We start from the raw sequence: 20056 nt of genomic DNA, 5'->3' as shown, positions 1-20056 counted from the left end.
AAACAAAAAATAAGATCAAAACCTTGTGGGGCATGAATACCAGCCTCAGTTCCTAGTGATGGAGTGCTTGTGGTACAGTAATCAACATCATTGTCAGGCTACCTTCATCTTTTCAAGGGTGCTTTATTTTTGTGTTGGCACTCGAGGTATAGTCCATATAAACTAACAAAATTTGTGCACTTTCGAGACTTTGTCTTTTAAATCAGCAAAAAAACAAAATTCATTTAAATATAAGAAACACGGTACATCGAACGGCAAGAGACATTTAAGAGGAAGGCAGGTTGGAAGAAGTGGTACAAAACACAGCAACCTGCTAGCATGTCATGTTCTTCGATAACAAAACACATAATTTCTTGATCTCAGATGAGTACCTGTTCTTTACAGTTTCCAAAATCATTGCTGAGACGCAGCTTGGCTTAGGAATTAGATCCTGAAGGCATTTAGAGCCTGTCTGAAACTGGAGATCTCTGAAACTTTTAACAATTGCCATTTTTAGGAATTCGAACACCTGTATTTAAAAGAATAAAAAAGTTCTTAATGTAAAGGGAACACATGACCAACCAGGACAGTATATTCTCTGACAAACCGAATTGTACTTTCATATCATAGACATGAGTTTTTTTTGTTGCACTCTGTTTCACAGCTTTATAAGTGACATATGGGCCCTTTGCAAATTTATGCTAGATGTTCCAGTTTTGTAGACTGTAGCAACACATAACAGAAAAGAATTGCATTCATGTTGCCCAACATGTCTTCCTCATCTCATCTTCATTTTCATTGGAAGGGCACATGGGTGAACATCTACCAAGGGACTTGGTAACTGTAGACTGAGCAGAAAGATTGTCTTTTACAACACATCGAATACAATTCAATGAACAAAATGAAACAAAAATGAAAAAAATCCAATAAGGGGAAGCAGAGATATGAATGTTTAAAAGTTTAAGTAGAGAGAGTACCAAAACGCGCTAGGCATCACTGATAGCCTATGTTTGTGGTAGACGGGGACTTAGTCGCAATTTCAGGCTGAATGAGTGTCGGTCAGGAACACCAACCTGTCTCATTCTAGTCAAAGATTTTACCTTCTGACTTAGGACCGAATTTAAGTCCTGGTGGATGGCTAGTTGTTCCCCCAAGGCGACGGAGTACATTGCTTCATCGCCGGGTGGAGGGACCACACGCGGGATTTATAAATGCCATCTCGGCAGTTCCTGGCACTGTACTTCGCTGTTTGGTGCAGGGCTCCATCAGAATGACAGATCCCTGCACCAGTTTTCTTTTTTTATTTTCAAAAGTAAAATCTCAAAATGGGATTTTCTTTTTTGGAAAAAAAAAAAGTAAATGCCACCCTCACCATGAGAGTTCTCTCCCATGGTGAGAAGAACGTTTAGCAATTTTCACTGCCCCTTACCGCTAGGGTTTTCCTGACGGTGGCAAGCAGTAAAAACTGACCTCCAATTCCACCCATCTAAATTAGGGGGGCGGAATTGCAGGTCTGCCTCAGAAGGCCCTTCCTCCCCAGGGCCATCCCGGATGGGTTTAATCACAGCAGAGACGGAGTAGTCTCTGCCATGACTAAACCTATGGTCCACCCGCATATAGATTTGGCAGGCAGACCATTATCTTGGCAGAATGCATACTCCTGAAACCTCCGGTTGCGGCTCATGTACCGGGCACGACCAGTAATAATCTGGACCTGAGAATAGCAGGATTACTGGTTTGATACTTGAACTAAGTTATCTGTATTATTTTGCACAATTTCACTTCTTTCTAGCAGCAGCAACCTTTTTAGGTCCTGACGAAAGCCTTGACACCGGATGGGTCAACCTGGCTGAAACATGTAGACCCCTTCGTCTTACACATGCAGTTTTAAATCCATACTGCAGGTGCACTGTTTTTAACCTGACAGCGAGAACAAGTTATTACAGGTTCCCCGTTTGTTCCCACTAGTTATTTTTAAGATCACCTCCTTCACAGTTTATTCTTCGTTGCGCTGCGCCCTCACCCAACTAACCTTTGTCCTTCATTTATTGGATTCAGTATATCCTTGCTAGTGTAGGAATACAAAAACATCCCTGAGCTCCTTCCTCTCAGTGAGGGAGTTGTAGCCCTTGGTGGGACCAGGAATTCTCACCGAGAGGAGAAACCGAAATGATGAAGCATGCCACCTATGGTGGGTGAGGGATTTTGTCCTGAAAAGGATCATCCCACAGTTTCTCCTGTGTAATTTTGCGAGTCACTTTACATGCTAGTTGAGTTACCTTCAGACCCAAGGATTACTTTGTTGGCAGAAAGTACATAATTGGGGATGTAATCCTTGCAGGTCGTTAAAATTCCCTCGGACCCTCCTCTAATTCTTTTTTATACAGTATGTATACTCCCTCACCACAGAGTATATATACCAGCAAGATATAAATCAGACCCTTAGTCTTAAATCAACCACAGGAGCATACTTCTAAAGCTCCCACAGCGCCTAAGAAGAGGCAATTAGAAGTGTCAGGCAGTGGCCAACAGCAAGGCCTAGTACAGGCCTTGTTACCGCGAGTCAGCTAGGTACCACCAGGAAAAGGTCTTTAGCAACTTGTTGACTCCCTGTAGCTACACAGGAGGTCAGCCAGTCCACTTCATTGTTCTGGGTACCAGCGGGAGCAGGTCCAGTCCTTCAGGGTTCCTCTCAGGTCACAGACAGCAGATTCAGTCCTCTTCTGTTCTTTCGCAGGCCCAGAAAGTGTTCTCAAGTGTGTACCTAGAGGTGCCACGTTTATGCCTGGAACCAGCTACAGTGTGGGATGACTGCTGGGCAATCTTGAGGCCAATCCTAACCACTTTTTCAGTAGTTCCTGCTTGCTTTAATGCAAACAGGCACAAAATGCCATGTGGTAGGACACTTTCAAGATGGAGGAATTCTTCGGCCACACTAAACAAACCAGGCAATCCACAAGATTTGTCTTGGCATCCTGCTGGCTCCCTTCCAAGAACAAGAGTGACCCAAGTGTTGCAAGTGGTTAAACAGACCATTCAAACAGGATCTGACAATTTGCTGTCAAAAACAGCCCCACATCCCCCACCTAGCACATTCTGTAAAGTTGAAATGAGTCATTTCTGTCCATTCTGGAAAGCTTATTGTTTGCACATATTGAAGGCCGAACACAGGCTGAGAGCTGGCAGAGGCTTATGCTAATTAGCCTTTTGATCATTCATGTTGTAAAGAGTAACTTTCTAAAAGTTACGTTTCCTTAATGTGTATTAAAAATCTGACAGCACAATTAAATTGGATTTCTAATAACTTTTAAAAATAGTGGTTTAATTATTTTTCTAGCTGGTCCCATTTCTGAGATACAGTATTAGCATTTGTATCTGTATTCTCATTTTTTACATAGGACAACTAGGCCTGCCAGATTGAAAATAGCTTTCGGAAAACGGGTTGGGGCCAATGGGTGACATACCAAGACTAATGATCAGATGTATGGTTGTAGGTAGGGGTTTAGGTAGGGGTTTAGAGATAGACTGGAATGCCTGAAGTGCTGCCATCATGCGTTGTGACAGACTTAGATTAAGACACCAAGTCCACCACATCTGATGTAACTGTTCCTCGCTGATTATACGATGTATAAATATCTTTCCTTTACCAGCTGTGCTTTTGAATCTATGAACCTTTATGTGTAAGCTCAGAATTTGTATAACTGAATAAAAAGATGTCCGTGGTGGAGGAAGGGTGAAATTGACTGGTTTGGTTTCCCGGTCTGGGGTTGATCTCACTGGGGGGGGGGGGGGGGGGGGGTCTGTCTGTCTGTCTGGAGAGGGAGGGGGGTTGTAGGGTGGGATTGGGATGATCCTGTAAATGCCAAAAAAGAAAAGAATAAAGGGGAGGGTATGTTAAGTGTGGTCCCTGATTCAGCCTTCTGTGTCAAGCAGGGTCTGGTGGGAGTGTGAAGCGGTCCGAAGGTGGTGTCTTAAAGGTTGAAGTAGGGGGACCAGACGAAGATTTCAAACCTGTCCGCTTTTAGAGGTAGTCGATAAATAAGTTGCTCCCACGATGCTACCTTATACATCTCAGCTAGCCACTCGTCATGTGTAGGGATATATTGTGAGCGCCAGTGGCATAGGATACAGAGTTTGGTGCTGGCCATTGCCAAGAGCCGCCACTCGTGGGTAGTGAGGTCGCACGTGTCATAGGCAGCATGATCATGGGCGATGGGAGTGGGGAAGGTAGCGCGATCACGAGGTCAAGGGTGTTGCCTAATCAGGACTAGAGATGGGAGATATCGGCCCAGTCTCATAGGATATGGGTCATGCCGCACCGCGGATGGAAACATCTCCAGCATCCTGAGTAGGGGAGAAGGCACACGGTCACTGGTTTTCGTGGGTCCTGTACAGTTTTTAATTGTTTTAAAGAGGTAGAACTTCATTCTGGGTTTGTGTTCCCCTCCATCTAGGTCCCCCATTATTTCCCTACAGTCCCCTTCCATGTATTGCATTTGAAGAGTGTTTTGCCAGGTCACGCGGTCAAAAGAGGGCGTGAAAGGAGGTGTTGGACCAATAGGTTGTAAAACCTGGACATGATTCCCTTGTAGGTTCTCCACATGTCCAGGTATTGGCATACAATAGATGTGGGTATGTCTCATGCAAGGGGAGGTAAGTGCAAATCTACCTGTAAAATGATAAAGGGGTTTAGCTTGCCATCTCGGATTATGTTACCTTTTGTCTTTGCACAAGTTTGTGGGAGTGGTTCTAGACCCTCACCATTGTTTGCACCAAAGGGTTCAACGTTAAGCAGATGGGGTTTTGGTGGTAGAGTATGCCCATTCCGGTATCGCTGCGGGTCATAGTGCCTTCTAAACTAACTCAGAATGGGGGTTCCGTCCCCTTCACTCCAAGGTAAGAGAGTTGTGCCAGGTGTAAGGCAAGATAGTAGAGTAGTATACAGGGTGCTCTCAGACCCCAGCTCTTCCTGAGTGTCACCAGTTTAGAGAAGGAGAGACACAGTCTCATGCGTCCCCAGAAGAATAATCAATGTCTTTGTCTATTGCTTGCAATATGGGGGTGTAGACGAGGAGAGGCAGCAATCCAAGGACATATGTAAAACGAGGAGCTATTACCATCTTGACCACTTATGTCCTCCCCATAAGGATAAGTTAAGATGGATCCATTTAACATATTCATTATTGGTTTTGCCAACAAGTTGGCCTAGATTGTCTGCAACCATGTTTTCTAGGCCTCTATTAACATGGATACCTAAATATTTGAGATTGTGATGTTTCCAGTTAAATGGGAATCCCGTGGTAGTAACTTTTGTTGTGGTGGGGGACATAGGGAAATGCTTCGCTTTTGTCCCAATTGACCCGATAGAGCAAAATTGCAGAGAAGGCCGATATGAGAGACAAGCAAAGTTGATAACGACCTGTCTAGGCTAGTGAGCGCAAGCAGTACATTGTTTGCATATAATAGGATATTGCCCATTCCTACATCAATTGGTATGCCTGTGATATGAAGAGAATGACAGCTGGTCATTACCACTGGTTTCATGGCTAAAAAACCATTAAGGGCAAGAGAGGGCATCCCTGCCTGGTACCTCTGTAGATCGCGAAAAAGTATGAGAGGAACCCACCACAGTTGACCTGAGTGGTGAGCTTGTTGTAGAGTTTACTGATTTTTTAGATGAAATTGTCCCCCAGGCCTAGACAGGCAGAGATTTTGTATATATACCTCCATTCTATGCTGTCAAATGCCTTCTAATCGTCGAGAAAGAGAGAGTGCAATCGTGGCTTCCGGAGAGTCCTTGGAGACCCACAAGAGATGGACCAGAGTGCAGAAATGGTTGTGGATGATCTGCCTGGGACAAATCCCAACTAGCTGTCATGTATTAAACGAAGGATGACCCGTTTGAGCTGAGAAGTGAAAATCCTCACTAGAATCTTGGCATCAGTTTTCAGGAGGGAGATAGGGCAAAAGCTCCTGCAAAGTAAGGGGTCTTTGCTCAGCTTTGGTAGGACCGTGATCACTGCTTTGTTAAACCTACCGGAAATTGAGCCTGTGTTTTCGGGTTCCTGGAAGAGAGCAAGGAGTTGTTCAACTGTGTACGCCTTTAATCAGCTGTAGAATTCTCCCTGAAACCCATCTTCTCCTGGGGCTTTGTTGTACAGGCTGGTGGAGATGGCTTGTGCTACCGCATCCTTAGTAATTTCTCCATTCAGGAGGGCTCTGCACTCATCATTAAGACTGAGTAGACTAATGGTGGTGAGAAAGGCGTCGGTTTGGTCTCCGTCATCGCCAAGTTCAAAGCTATATAGCATGACATAGTGGGCTCCAAAAGTACCATCAATACCTTGTAAGATCGCAGACTGTGTGGACAGAGCCATCTCTGACGGCGAGGATGGTCATCAAGGCTCCCTCTGTTGAAGTTTTGCCGCTAATAGTGTGCTCGCCTTCTCTCTGATCATAGTGAGGGGCCTTGAATTTAGAAAAACTGTGTACTCCACATTAGACATACAGAGTGAGTTGAGTTCCATTTTGGACTTTCCCAGCCTGCATCTATTTCTCCGCAGTGGGATTCGCAGTGTATGCTCACGTGCATATTTTGAGGTCTTGTTCTAGCAGAAGTCATGTGCTCTTTGTTTGCTGCCTAGTGCAGCTTCCCACAGAATTTGTGCGGACACCACTGATCCCTTATTGTCTGATGGGTATGCAGTCATGTGTAACTGGAGTTGTTTCTTCACCAATGGTGATTAGTAGCGAGTCGCATTGAGATGCAAGGGTTTACAGATGGGGGGGGGGCCTTGAGAATCATACAGTCTCGGATTCCTGGTGAAATCGGGGATATTAGGATATGATCAAGGAAGAATTGAGTGCCTTGAACAGCTGAGAAAAAGGAATATTCCTCGTCAGTCAGGTGTAAAAGGTGTCATATGTCAAACAGTCCATGGTCGTCACCCAGATCCTGCGGGAGGGCCGCGTCAGCATTACTGGATTTATCTATGGGGCCAGTACAATCCAGCACTGCGTCCGGTGCCAAATTCCAGTCTCCCCCATCACAACATTTGATGCATTGAGTTCAATCAGTAGTCGATGTAGGAGGGAGAAAAATAAGTACTTTCATCCAGTGAGAGCATAGACAGATTCCATACCAACTATCTTAAAGCCGAGTTTCACGAGGGCATACAAGCCCTAGTCATCTGTCCAAGTTTAGAGGTTGTGCATGGGAAAGTCTTGTGGATGAGGATAGCCACACCACTCTTTTTGGAGGGTAGCGCAGAGGGTTGGGGAAATGTGCCGGGAGGTATCGGTGTGAGGTTTGCAACTGTAAATGGTTTTCACTACCCAGTCCCTCTTAAGTTTATCTGCTTTTGTGGGGGAGAGATGTGTCTCCTGGAGAAGGGGTGAAGGCATGTCTGGTAGGACCAAAGGTAAAGCGAATAAGGTAAAGTGGGTGTGAGCAAGTTGCTGTTGGGCCCTAAGGCCTGGGGGCCGAAGGGAGCTAGAAGGTGGCAGCAGTGGGCGGTGACAAGCTGGCAAGGACCAATAGGAGGGAGGAAGGGGATAGGGGGAAATGCTAGTGATGTGGTGTTAAACTAGAACGTAATGTGCACTGGAAGTAGGCGCAGTGGTCTTGTCCGTCAATGGCGTGTAAGATTCCCCGAGAGTTCAGGTCCATCGTGGGATGAGAATGGCTAGCAGTAGAGGGTCCCTGAATGCCGGGCCGATGCGAGAGAAGAGGGGTTACAAGATGGTAGGCCAACTGGAGGGGGAGGTGGTAGCAACAGGAGGATGTGAGGGCAGTCGGCTGGAGATGAATGGGCGGTAAGTAGGTACCAGATAAGGCCCAAAGATGGTGCGGTGAGGGAGATGGGGTTGGGGTGGGTTGAGGTCGCAATAATGCCACAAGCACTCTGAGTTCAACCAGTGTGACAGGCAAACAGGCAAGACAACACCCCCTGAGTGTCCGCGCCCCATCTTCCTCAGATACTCTCACGACCTCCACGCCCACATCTTATGATGGCCTCTGGCAAACCATCCTGGCAACTTCTTTTCACAGAAGTAGTTGGAGGCAGGAAATCTACCTCGCACCACCACAGAGCCCTCCACAGGAAGCACCCCTAGAGCCCACCCTTAAAGCATTTACTTCCATTGGTTCTCGCCTCACTAATATGGACACAACCATCACAGAGCTTACTGGATGTGAGGACCGTTAAACTGACATATGATTATTTCAGCCGACAGTGAATGCCTTAGACCAGCACCACGCAGCCGCAATGTCATCAGATTATACGGTTTACAGGAGAACATGGGGTCCTGCTTGACTTTATCCCTAAAGTGACACCGAACTCACTTTCAACCCACCTCCCTAACTAAAATCCAAAGGGCGCGCAGAATCCGGGCCTGCCAATGGAGGGAAAGACCAAGCCTTGTTCAATCATTGACTGCTTCCTGCGACATGCCCACACCCAACAGATCCTATTGGAAGCATGCAAGCACGGAACCTATGACATCGATGGTGGCCGTAATGTGGAATACTGTAGCCAGTCGCTCGAGAGACTTCCACGACCCCACTGACCTGGCTGGCTTCTTGGATACCCTCTTTGACGCCCCCATGGATATGACTCCTTCTCCACCTAAAGAAACGGATGTCCCCAACACACCTAGAAACGACCGGTGTGGCAGTCAGCAAGACAATCCCCAACAGAAACATATATAGAGAGAGAGGGTATTGAAGACAGTGGAGGAAGTGACCCAATATGATGCCTAAGACAAGTCCAGTTTCACCCTCAAACCCTGAACATCTAACAACTAAAATTCAACCCGACCTCCTGGCATTGAACAATAGATGCTGGCTGCCTACATCCTGGGTCTTTGGGTCAGATGAGTATTACGGCCCTGAGAGCAGATTCTACTCTTGCTTCTGGTTCTCATGTTCATCGTTCTCCGGCTGTTTTCACCTATCTGTGGCTTTCCTTCCAGCTGTAGCTCCCCTTCAGGATAAACGATCCGCTTACCCCTTTAACCATCCCTCCACCCCTGCGCCATCCACCTCCCTCCTTTCTTCCTCCGCACTCTGTCCCTCCCCTTCACACCCCCCTTCCTTCAGTACCTACCTGCTCTTACTTCACCCACTCAAGCCCCATAGTACCCCAATAACCATTTCTGATATGATAAGCCTGAAGATATAATCTGTTTTCTCTATTCCTATCATTGGAGATCGCACTGTTGTTATTACTATTGTTACACTGTGATTGTACAAATTCTATGTCAATTGAACAAGCTGCCGGCCGTGGCAGGAGGGTTACGACTTGGAGTGCAATGGGGCAGGCAAAGCCAAGTGGAGAGAGGTTGAACAGTCCATGGCTGGCATAGATACAAGGAAGAATGAGCAGTGGCCCTAGGTCTCCGCTGGACCTCGCCCCAAAGGAGATGGTGTAAGGGTCTGATCCAGAGCCCTTCACTCCATCAGATGGGGCGGTAGGGGTCTCAACAGTCCTCCGGTGAACGAGCCGCAGGTACATGTGCATGTGTCAAAAAGCTGCCCCTGGGAGATGGCTGAGAGGGTGCAGTGCTGAAGGAGTCACTGGTCCGCAATGCTAGAAGTGGGATGGCCCCAGGCTAGTGATCTAGGCTCCCAACTGTAGTATCCTGGATGGGGATTGGGTGTTTGAGTCCAACTGCAAAGCAGGCAGCCAGTTCCCCCGCTAGGCTCAGAGAGACAAGGCACAGGCGCTTAACTCCCCGTCTGGTAGCGTGGGAGGCCTTGGTAGGGTCTACTAGGATATGGGCTCCTACCATTCTGTGGGCATCTAGATACTAGCAGGCTCAATTTCAGCCAGTGAAGCACAGCGTGGCTCAGTGGGGTGTCAGCAGCTTTCCCTCTGTGCTCTGCAAAGTTGTGAGGTCACAGAGGAGCCAGTGGGTTCTCTCAACAGTAGGTGGTAAATACAGCCACATGCGTGGCGCGTTCACTGCTTCCCTTTACCAGTGCTGGGTCCTTGAAGCAGACTGAATGGTGGGGGCAAAGTGGTGAGCTTCTGGTGTAGGTTGCATGCCAAAGTAGCTGGAGAGTTTCTCTCCACCTTTCCCGGAAGGCAAAGGAGGCTAGTGAAGTGGCGCAGGTCTAATTTTCTCCCAAATGTGGAGTAGGAGCTCAGATGGAAGCCCCTATCTTAGGCTACAACAAGACCCCACCCCTCTGGCCCATTCAATTATCTTTAAAGGAGGAGCACAGGACTTTACTACTGATTAGCGGGAATGAAGCACACAGAGTTCTAAAGTTAGCAAACTAAATAGGGTCCAGCAATAGGGTCTGTGGTGACTATGCAGAAAAGACAGATTTCCAACAGCTATAATGATCAGCTGTAAATCAGCAGCTACTGACTGAGTTTTGAGAAGGTACAGGGGATGGTGAATAAAGTCCTTAGGTATGGCTTCAGTTGAGGAGTATAGAACTGTGGTTCTTAACCGGTGGTCAGGGGACCCCTGGGAGTCTGCAATGCCTACTATGGAGTACCGGGACTATTTTAAAAATTAAATAATATTAACAGATTAATAAAGTGTATATAAACAAGGATGCAATACCTAAATCTGTAAATTTTAAAACATTTCGTAAATGTGAAGGAATTTGAAATTGGAGGCTAAAAATGAAGTTGATGTCCTCAGATTAACTCGTGGGAGCAGAGCAAATGCATCAAACATTTCAATTTAGAAAAGCCCCAACCTCCCCATTAAAATGCAAGTTTTCATTTTTAATGTTTATTTGTAAATTAAATAAAACATTTCATCATTTGTGTATTTGTTTGCTGAAAACTTGTTTCTGTATTGTTGCATATCGTTTTGAGGTTCGAATCATCAAAATTGCTTAAGTCTGGGTCCCTGCCTTCAAGTAAATGGCTCAGTGAGGTCCCCCAATTCCTATTAATGATTCAGTGGGAGTCCTCGGATTCAAGTAATGATTAAGTGGGGGTCCACAGAAGTCAAAAAGTTAAGAACCATTGGTCTAGAAGGTCAAATTATGTTACAATGGAGACTAAAGTAGAAGATTCTCTTCCTCTGATAAGCAAATGTAATTATTTCATATCTACACAACTGTGGCTTGTACTTGTATCTGCATCAGAACATTTTAAGTTACTACGTGTTCTGTTTAAAGTGAACAGGGCTATATAAGAAGTAAAGACTTGTGTAAACTTCTTCCAGTTAATAATAACCACTGATAAACTGTAGTGCATGCCGGTAATTAAAATATGTAAAATGTGCTGGTAATGGAAGAAATATTCAAAATGTTATACCTGTTCCTCAAATCGGTGTATTCTTGCCACAGAGAGAAGAAGAGCAACACTGAAGGGGCAAATTATCTTGCTAGTGTCTCCTTGCTGTCCAGCCTAAAAATGTAATCAAAATCAGTTGATGCATTTTAATGGGAGGATATAAATGCAAATACATATCTTATGCGTTATCTGCTCCACAGTAAACAAAGAAAACCCAAAAACTTAAATGATAATCACAAGATCATCAATGAAAACTAGGCGTTAGACCACTCTTCAATTGGCTAGTAGCCCGATTGGGTTTGTCTTGATTTTAACCAGGTTAGACTGGGCTTGTGTGTAACGGTAGAGCCCTGTGCTGACATCCAGGATTCTAAATATCAAGTTATGAGGTTTGTCCAATATGGGCATTTAAAACAGGGAAACACTCTGAAGCCTCTCACATGAGGTTGTTGTGGGTCCAAGTTTGGCACAAGTCAGAAAGTGGTTCCAGCTGGCCCATAGGTAAGCCATAAATACGTAAAAGGCCTGAATTATTACGAGACCGTTAAGAACATAAAAATATGTAAATGTTTTTCCCTATCCACATAATGCATTACATGTAAGCCAGTCTATGGCTTGTCACCAACTCAAACATACACCTAATTCCTTAGGTGATGCAGAGTCCTTTAGAACAGGAAAAATGCAACACAAATAAGGTAGCAAAACTGTTCACAAACATGTATTTTCTCTGAGTGTGCTATACTTTCACTTTGCTGTACCTTAAGATATTTGACAAGCTCCCGGCCTAGGTCTTGATCCAATTTGATAGCAAAGACAATGTGCAGGATGACCGTGCCTTCCACATGCCGAAGTTGATCTTGAGGAACAGTCACCGTTTCAAGCTCCATTGAACTACAATAACATAATATATGAATTACATGAAGGAAATTAGTAGAAATGTTGTTACTTCCATGATTTCATAAATCAACAGGATCACAGGAAATAGCTTGAATTTTTTTAAAATACAACACAGAATCACATAACATGTTCGTTAAACAAACTACAATGTAGAAAAGGGACAATCTATTCCAATAGCTAACAGTGGATGTGGGGGAAACACATAGGAGTGTTAAAACTGCCCTCACACACAGCAAGCTGTGTCATGCTTCATCATAGGGCTGCTAACACACCTCCGCGCAGACCAACGCAGGAGGTGGAGCAATAGGGAGGGGGAAGACAATACAACATAAGAGGAGGTCGAAGTGGGACGTTTTCCTCTTACCCCTCACCCCTTTTGTGAGTTTTGCAAAATAAACTACCCAATAACCAATCCAGGTGCACTGAACCTGCTAGTTTTGGATATATACATATATACACAGTAGAAAGAGATAGCATTGGATCAATTGCATATCTACATACATACACAGTGGACAAAGATAGCACTGGACCAACAACATATTTATGAATGAACTACAAAGCACTGTTGCCCCTCAAAAATCCTCCGATTGTTTTATTTCAGTGTGGCTCAACTTAACTCTTCAGTGTTGTTATGAGCTGTAATCACTAGAGGTGCCGATGACTTGACATGAGGTGACTGGAGATTGGTTAGTTACTAGTAAAATAAGGACATGTCCACAAGTAGGGGTAAATCTAAAATACTTTAACTGGAAAAACATGCTGGATTACTTGCAGGAGTGATAAGTTTGCCCAGGCGGACATATGTATTAAGACTGAATTTACAATACAATTAGTATTTTGATTTGACATTAGCTTTGCAGGGTAATCTCCGTTTACAAACTTCAAGGTCATACATGGGCTTGATAAAGGTGGAACAAGATGTCATTTAAATACATCTGCCCATATAAAACATACCATGGACATAAAGAAGTGCTTGTTTTGACTCAATGTCGCACCATTGTGAGTCTAGTAATGGATCACAAATTCTAGTCAGCGAGAGGTTACACAGATGCCCTTGGCTTCTCGATCTTGGACGTTTGATGAGTGTCAGCAACATTACAAGTTAAGATCAGTGGATAACCTCAGTGAAGTGGACATTGGAAACAGCACCGAGACCAACAAGTCATAACTAGAGTGCTTTAGCCACAGGGCAAAGCTATGAAACAATTGAAATTCGCTCAAACCTATGACTCTCCAAAGAGGTGCTAATACACAGCGTAACAGAACTTACTCCACGTTCTGTTCTTGTCCTTTATTCTGCTGATCCATGTTGTTGAAAAAAGCAATAACGCCTTCCAAAATATTCTTTTTACATCCCTGAAAGATTTAAAAAATAATATTTGTCCATCATCTGACACTATCCTTCAGTAGGATGTGTTAATTTGATTATTGATTAGTATAGGTAAGTCGAAACATTTAGTTTTATTTTTTCAACACAGAAAATGACCTGCTCATAATTGTTAACGTATTAAACATATTAAAAACCTTTCACAGGCTTAAGGACAGATACATCAGAGTTTGCTCACCTGTAGTGCGACTCCGTAGCAAAAAATTGAGGAAGAACATTTCAGACCCAAGCTAATATGGGACAAGTGGGATAATCCATGACACACATTTTCTATTGAGAGATACTGCTGTACCTATAAAGTGATTCAATAAATAAAAAACGTAGAAGCCTTGCAAGACAGCAATTAACTCTTACCTTTGCAGAAAGAAGTAGCAGCTGGTATACTAGAGGTGGTACTTCCTGGAGCTCCAATTTGGGAAACATTCTTAGAACCTTTTCCACAACAAAAAGCAGTTCTTCTGAGTTAAGTGGGACATCTCTACAGAAAAAAAATCAAAAGGTGTATTTAACAATATTGCTTTTAAATACCTAGAACAAAAGTTGCATTTTTATTCTACAATTATAGAGCTTACATACCGGAATCATCCCTCTTATAAGACAGATTGCTTTCCGACCCAATTTTAAGCAAGGCTATATCTTTAACATATCGTAAACTATGCAATAACCTACCGGACCCGTTTCCCACTCTCCGGAACAGGTGGCAGGAGGACGTAGGATACACTGAAGATGAGGACTGGCAAACAGCACTCCTATCTCCAAGAGAGGCGGCTATCACTTTGCGCCTCCGTCTGATCCAGTTAAAAATCCTATATAGGACATAACTTACAGGGGTGACTCTAACGAAGATGGGAGCAAGGCAGGATACACTGTGTCTGCGCGGTTGTCACCAAGAGGTAACCTTTTACCATACTATATGGGAATGTCAACTGGTGAGATCCATTTGGGACCGAGCAACCACATACACGCAGGACGCACTAGGGAAAAATATAACCCTTACACCGCGCCTTTGGGGCTCCTGAAGGTCTGGGAGGCCACGAACCTAACGGAAGTGGAACAGCGATTGGTCACATTGGGGTATACCTTGGTAAAGTGGGCAATAGCAATGAAGTGGGGAGTCGCAGAGAGGCCACGGATAGGAACCTGGACTTAGATAAGTGTATGATCGCAGAGAAGGAGGTGTTTACATCTAAGGGGTGTCCCAAGAAGTGGGATAAAAAATGGAGCAGGTGGAATGCGTACCAGGGAGACCTGTGTGTCTCCCCGACTAAGGAGATGAAGAGGTCTACCCAAAATGTGTATTCTCACGAACCAAATAAATGAATATCTACATTATGTCCTGTATTTGTATACTTGCTGTAATAAGGCTGCGACCTATGGCGACTATTATATGTGATTTGTTGTTAAAATTAATAACATTAATAAAAAATAAATTTAAGAAATTGTAGAGCTAAGTAACAAACATACATTTAGGTTACAGATTCTACAATTTTCAATTGAGGACATCTTTGGCTTTTCCCCAGCTTAGAGCACAAGCGTAATGAGTTAGTTGGTCCCAGCTCAGCCTACAGCAAAGCAACATAATGGGTCACCTATTCACAGCACTGCGACAGTCATGCCAGCAGTTGCAAGTAAAAAAATAAATAATAAAGTGTTTAGGCAAGTACAGGATGTTAAAAAAGAGACTTTGAGTTGCTAGAAAACACAGCACTCGACAAGAGGTAAGTCTGAAAAGGATTGAGCAAGAAGGAGAATTCACATACCTCCTTTGCTGTGTCTTTAGAGGTAAAAATATTCTTAATAAAACACAGAAAAGGGGGTGAAAGAAATGGCAATTGGCAATAACCATGTCATTTCTGCTACAGAAGGAGAATATCAGAAAGAAGCAGTGACTGTGGAAAACACTGAGCTAACAGTTCCTCTTTCTCCAAGTCAATAGGCAAAGAATCTGCGGGTGGGGCAGGGCTGGGTATATCTCTCAAGCATTATGACCCAAAGAATGAACAGAAAATAGATATCAGCATGAGAAATGTTTCATTTCATAACCTTGATATCTTAGACAAACATAACGTCCATCAAGATGCAGAGATGGGAAACCCCCGTAAATGCTGTACATGTTCACTGGGCCTACAACTAGCACAGAGTAAGACGATGTCCACCCACAAGAAGATGCAGGTCAATCAGCAGCGGAGATGCAATTCTTACCTGAACATTGACGTGAGGCTAATCACACACTGTGGATCCCACCTGTTTAAGTAAAATGAAAGCAGCCTTGTTATCCGATTCCATGTCAAAAGCTGTCCCTAAAAATGTATCTTTAAGCCAAACATATACAGAGAGCACAATCGAAATCAAAATGTATATAACATCTTAAATATTAAAGGCTAGCCTTAAGTATATTTAAAACCCCTAAAAATAGACTTTCAATTGTGAACTGGGTGCGAATTATGAATTTACTGACACCTAATGCGCCGATACATTAAACCCTTGCTAGTTCAGTCAATATTAGATAAAAAAATATACAATATAGATTTCACACCAGCAGTTATCTCACCACTGCCATCTTGGGTAAATTTCACACTCCTTTGTTACAGTGTGAGATGTAATACTCCTACTACACTCTGAAACCACATTGTCTAGACTCCATCTACACTAGATGTGTTTTGGACTAAGGTTTTAGATGACAGAGTAAAGGCTAATTACTGGGATTAATATGGCGAAAGTCCCTAAGACGGTCTACGGAGTTTAATCACTGAAAACCTCCTGCATGGATAGGTTTTTTAGGTCGGACATTTCTGTTAGCTAAACGATGCATCACCTTTCGATGGATGTATGTGCAGTTGCCTAGCAATACCTCCTCAGTTAAAGATTTGGCCATTTGCCATAAACAGTAGTAGTGTTTCGGAGGCTTCATCCAGTTAGTACAATGTCCAAAAGATAAACGGGAGGTCTATCATAAGTACCACGCAAGAATTCAATCCTACAAGAACTCTTTTCAACCTGATGTATGGGCAGCTACTTGATTTTATGGGGTGGTGGGATGGATTTATCTTGATGCTTTTCGCAAGGCCCAAGAATTTTTATATGCCCTACTGAAAACAGCAATGCCCAATCGACGCAAACAACTTGTGAATTTGTGATTCTTGTGGTCTTTTGTTGGTTATCAAATTGAAAAAACTAAATAAAGTTTCAAAAACCTAAATGTTTTAAAATGATCTTCCATGTCCAAAAAAAGAATAAATACCAGGTTCGATTACTGATTTCTTTTTTTTTTTTTAATACATTTCTTAACTGAAATTTTGATATTATAATATGATATTAACAGATATAAGATTTGTCCTCACAAAGTACTCTGCTCTAAACAGATCTACTAAATGACATAAGCTCCCAAAAGGAACAAAACGATTACTAAAAACATAAGGAACAAAAGAGTCATCTCGCTTAACCATCACATTTTCAACAATGCCTAAGGTGATCTTACCACAAATAGCATAATCCCCACCAGGACAAAATACCAACATTGCTGTCCAAATGCCACCTCATCCCTGCCCTACCAATCAAAACAAAAACAACAGTACTAAAACTGAACATGACAAATGGATCACGCCTCATTCCTCACTCCAACCCATATTCCAATCACGAAAGCAAGTGCTTCAAGCAACCTTTCAATCAAAAGGATAAAAGAAGCAATCATCCTACGTAAGATGAAAGACGACTAAAGTTCGCATTGGCTCAAAAAGGGACTCCATACCTCGTCGTATACATGGATTTGATCTTGAGCCTTGTAGAAATGGCATTTGTATGTAGCCAAATGGTAAAGCTCAGTAAGCCATTCTTGATGTGTGGACACCCGTGGTGAACTTCAACGCTGTAATATGAAGATCTTAGCCACCATAAGAGTGATCAACATCCATCTACGCCAATGGGAATTGGTATAATCCAAGGCAACAAAGTCATGTAACAAGGCCAGTTTGTCAGACTCCTCAAAAGAAATATAACTAGCTGAGTGTAGCGCATCCCTTATAGAGTGCAGGTAGGTATCTAGTGTAGGGCATGACCATAATACATGGTGCAAATCAGAAGCAACATCCAGCATACAGAGCTAGGAGCCAAACGTGCCCTATACATCTTGAATGGAGACTAATATCAATTATGGAGGATTCTGAAATATGCTTAAGTTATGCGCACTTCTTTGAGTGAGCGATTGTGATGCTCTACGATTTCCTTCCAGTCAGTCTCAAAGTATGCTACCCCCAACCGCCCCTGCCAATAGGTATATCCGCTAAACGAGTATCGTGTGAGTAAAGTTTGTCAATGAATATTTGGTGCATATTGGACACACCTCCCCGGGAAAAGCCCCATAGCCTGAGGTAGTCTATAATCGGCAAAGCCGAGAGATGTATCGGATCTCACTCAAGCTAATACCGCCAGGCAGTGAGAATTCTAATTTTAATATCTCAAAGAACAAAATGAATCCTCATCTAAAAGGTGTTCAATTGTTTTAATTCCCTGATCTTCCCAGAGAGGCCATTTGATCCACTGTCGGCCCACAATGATTTGATCAATGTACCAGAGTGGAGCGTATTTATGAACATTTCTATCAACTTCGAAACATCAGTATGAATCTTTTGTAGGGCCCCACATAGCCCTTAAGGTAGGAAGACAAAGCAGGATTTCCAAAACAAGAATATTGTAACAAATACCTAAGCCCATGCAATGTCCCACTTCAACGACACCCAAAGAGGCTGATCAGTGGCAGGTGCCAACAGATAGGTGAGTTGTGCTAGATAGTAAAGCCACATCTGGTTTCCGCATGCAACTTCGAAGATTTAAGGCTTGGTTTCTTGCTCACCCAGACAACCCTCTTTAAAGCTCTGATTAATAGCATGAAGGGTACGCGTAGGAATCATAAAGGGCAGCATCTCAAAGACATAGTTAAATCTGGGAGCCGTCAGAATTTTAATCACCTGTACTCTACCCCAAAAAGTCACCTGTAAGGCTGCCCAACTCGTGAAATCCTATTCGAATCTAGTAAACAATAGCCACCATGTTATCCAATCCTCGGTTTATCAACAATTCCAAATACCTAAAACTGAGGCCTTCCACATGAAGCCAAAAACATCCTGTGGAGTCTGCCATTCACTAGGCGTGATCAGTAACACCTCATACTTAGATCAATTTATCTTGTACCTGGAGAAGACCGAAAAAGCCTCAATTAGAGACATGAGTTGGGGAACAGAGGTATCTGGCACACAAAGTCAATAAGATATAATCTGAGTAAAGCAAGATCTTGCAAGCACCCACAGGAGTATCCTCTCCCCATATAAGAGAGGGCTGACAGATAGCCACCGCCAAATGCTCAAGAGCTAAAAGGAACAACAAGTGCAACAGTGGAAAACCCTGCTGGGTATCTCGCGATGAATGGTAGGGCTTTGATAATTTACCTCCACAGTCAATATATGCCGAGGGGGATATATAAAGCCACCGGAGCTAAGACCAAAGGCCAGGACCTATCCCTGCTCTACTCAAGGTGCAGAACAGATACCCCATTCCGCCTCGTCAAAAGCCTTCCCGGCATCTAAAGAGAGCAGAAGCTTATAGTCTGAATCCTTTCGTACTTGCTTTAAAACATTGAGCAACAGATGCATATGATTACGGGAAGTATCCTCCGGGGAAAAACCTATGCATCAAGCTGGGGAGGACTTTCTTAAAGCAGGTTGACAGTAGCTTCAACAATTAGTTGGATCCTCATCAATTTTCAAGATAAGGCTGATAAGAGCTCTACTAAACTCTGGCCATATGACAGCATCATTCTCTTGCTCCTTAAAAAAACCTATAAAGCAGAGGGGCATGCTCTTGATAGCCTCTAAAATGTCCTCTTCCATTATCTCCCCCTCAAGGAGCTGCCTGCTATTCTCAGACAAGGAGGCAAGGCAAAGATACTGCGGGGAAATGTGGTTTAGAGACAGTACCAACAGGAGCCTTCGTGCTACAAAGCGCAGAGAAAAAACGGGCAAATGTTTCCGTAATCTTCACTGGATGTGTGAGCAATCTTTTGAGTCTCCCTATGAATCGCTGGAATAGCAGAATTGGCCACCCGTTGGCATAATGAAGCTGCAAGAAGTCTGCCTGCATTTTCACCTTGCTCACAGTGATGCCACTTCAGGCAAAGCAGATCATATTTCACTTGCGTTGGAAAATGCACATTGTAATCAAATTTAGCTCACTCCAACCAGCGTAAGGAAGCCGGTGTGGGATGCCATACAAAATATTTGGTGAGATCATGTACCACCATCTCCAATCTACATTGCATATCTCAAGCCTCTCACTTATGGAGTGCCAAATCACTACTAAGCACACTTCTCAAGGTGGCCTTCCATGCTGCCCAAAACACCTGCTCAGAAGTTGTTGAGGATTCATTGGCTAATAGGTATTGACTGAGATGGTCCTTAAGTTTCTGTTTACTCTCCAGAGTATAATAATGTGAGAGATTCAGCCATCAGCGCTAGGAAGTAGGGAACACATGTCTCAT

General features: G+C 43.6%; 1 protein-coding gene across 3 annotated transcripts in view; it reads right to left on the bottom strand.

Annotated features, from left to right (window-relative positions):
- Positions 1 to 20056, bottom strand: part of FANCI (FA complementation group I) — a 556119-nt gene that overhangs the window by 464820 nt on the left and 71243 nt on the right. For all 3 annotated transcript variants that reach the window (XM_085644440.1, XM_085644438.1, XM_085644439.1), the window contains exons 7-12: positions 15730 to 15771; positions 13882 to 14005; positions 13411 to 13496; positions 12002 to 12134; positions 11265 to 11357; positions 372 to 508 (exon numbers count right to left, since the gene is read on the bottom strand). In XM_085644440.1, the coding sequence (XP_085500566.1) occupies positions 372 to 508; positions 11265 to 11357; positions 12002 to 12134; positions 13411 to 13496; positions 13882 to 14005; positions 15730 to 15771 (615 nt within the window). The remainder of the gene's footprint in view (positions 1 to 371; positions 509 to 11264; positions 11358 to 12001; positions 12135 to 13410; positions 13497 to 13881; positions 14006 to 15729; positions 15772 to 20056) is intronic.

The sequence above is a fragment of the Triturus cristatus genome, chromosome 3_1, assembly GCF_964204655.1.
Source record: "Triturus cristatus chromosome 3_1, aTriCri1.1, whole genome shotgun sequence".
Lineage (NCBI taxonomy): Eukaryota > Metazoa > Chordata > Amphibia > Caudata > Salamandridae > Triturus > Triturus cristatus.
Note: the sequence above shows the minus strand (reverse complement) of the source record. Positions and strands in the feature narration are given on the sequence as shown.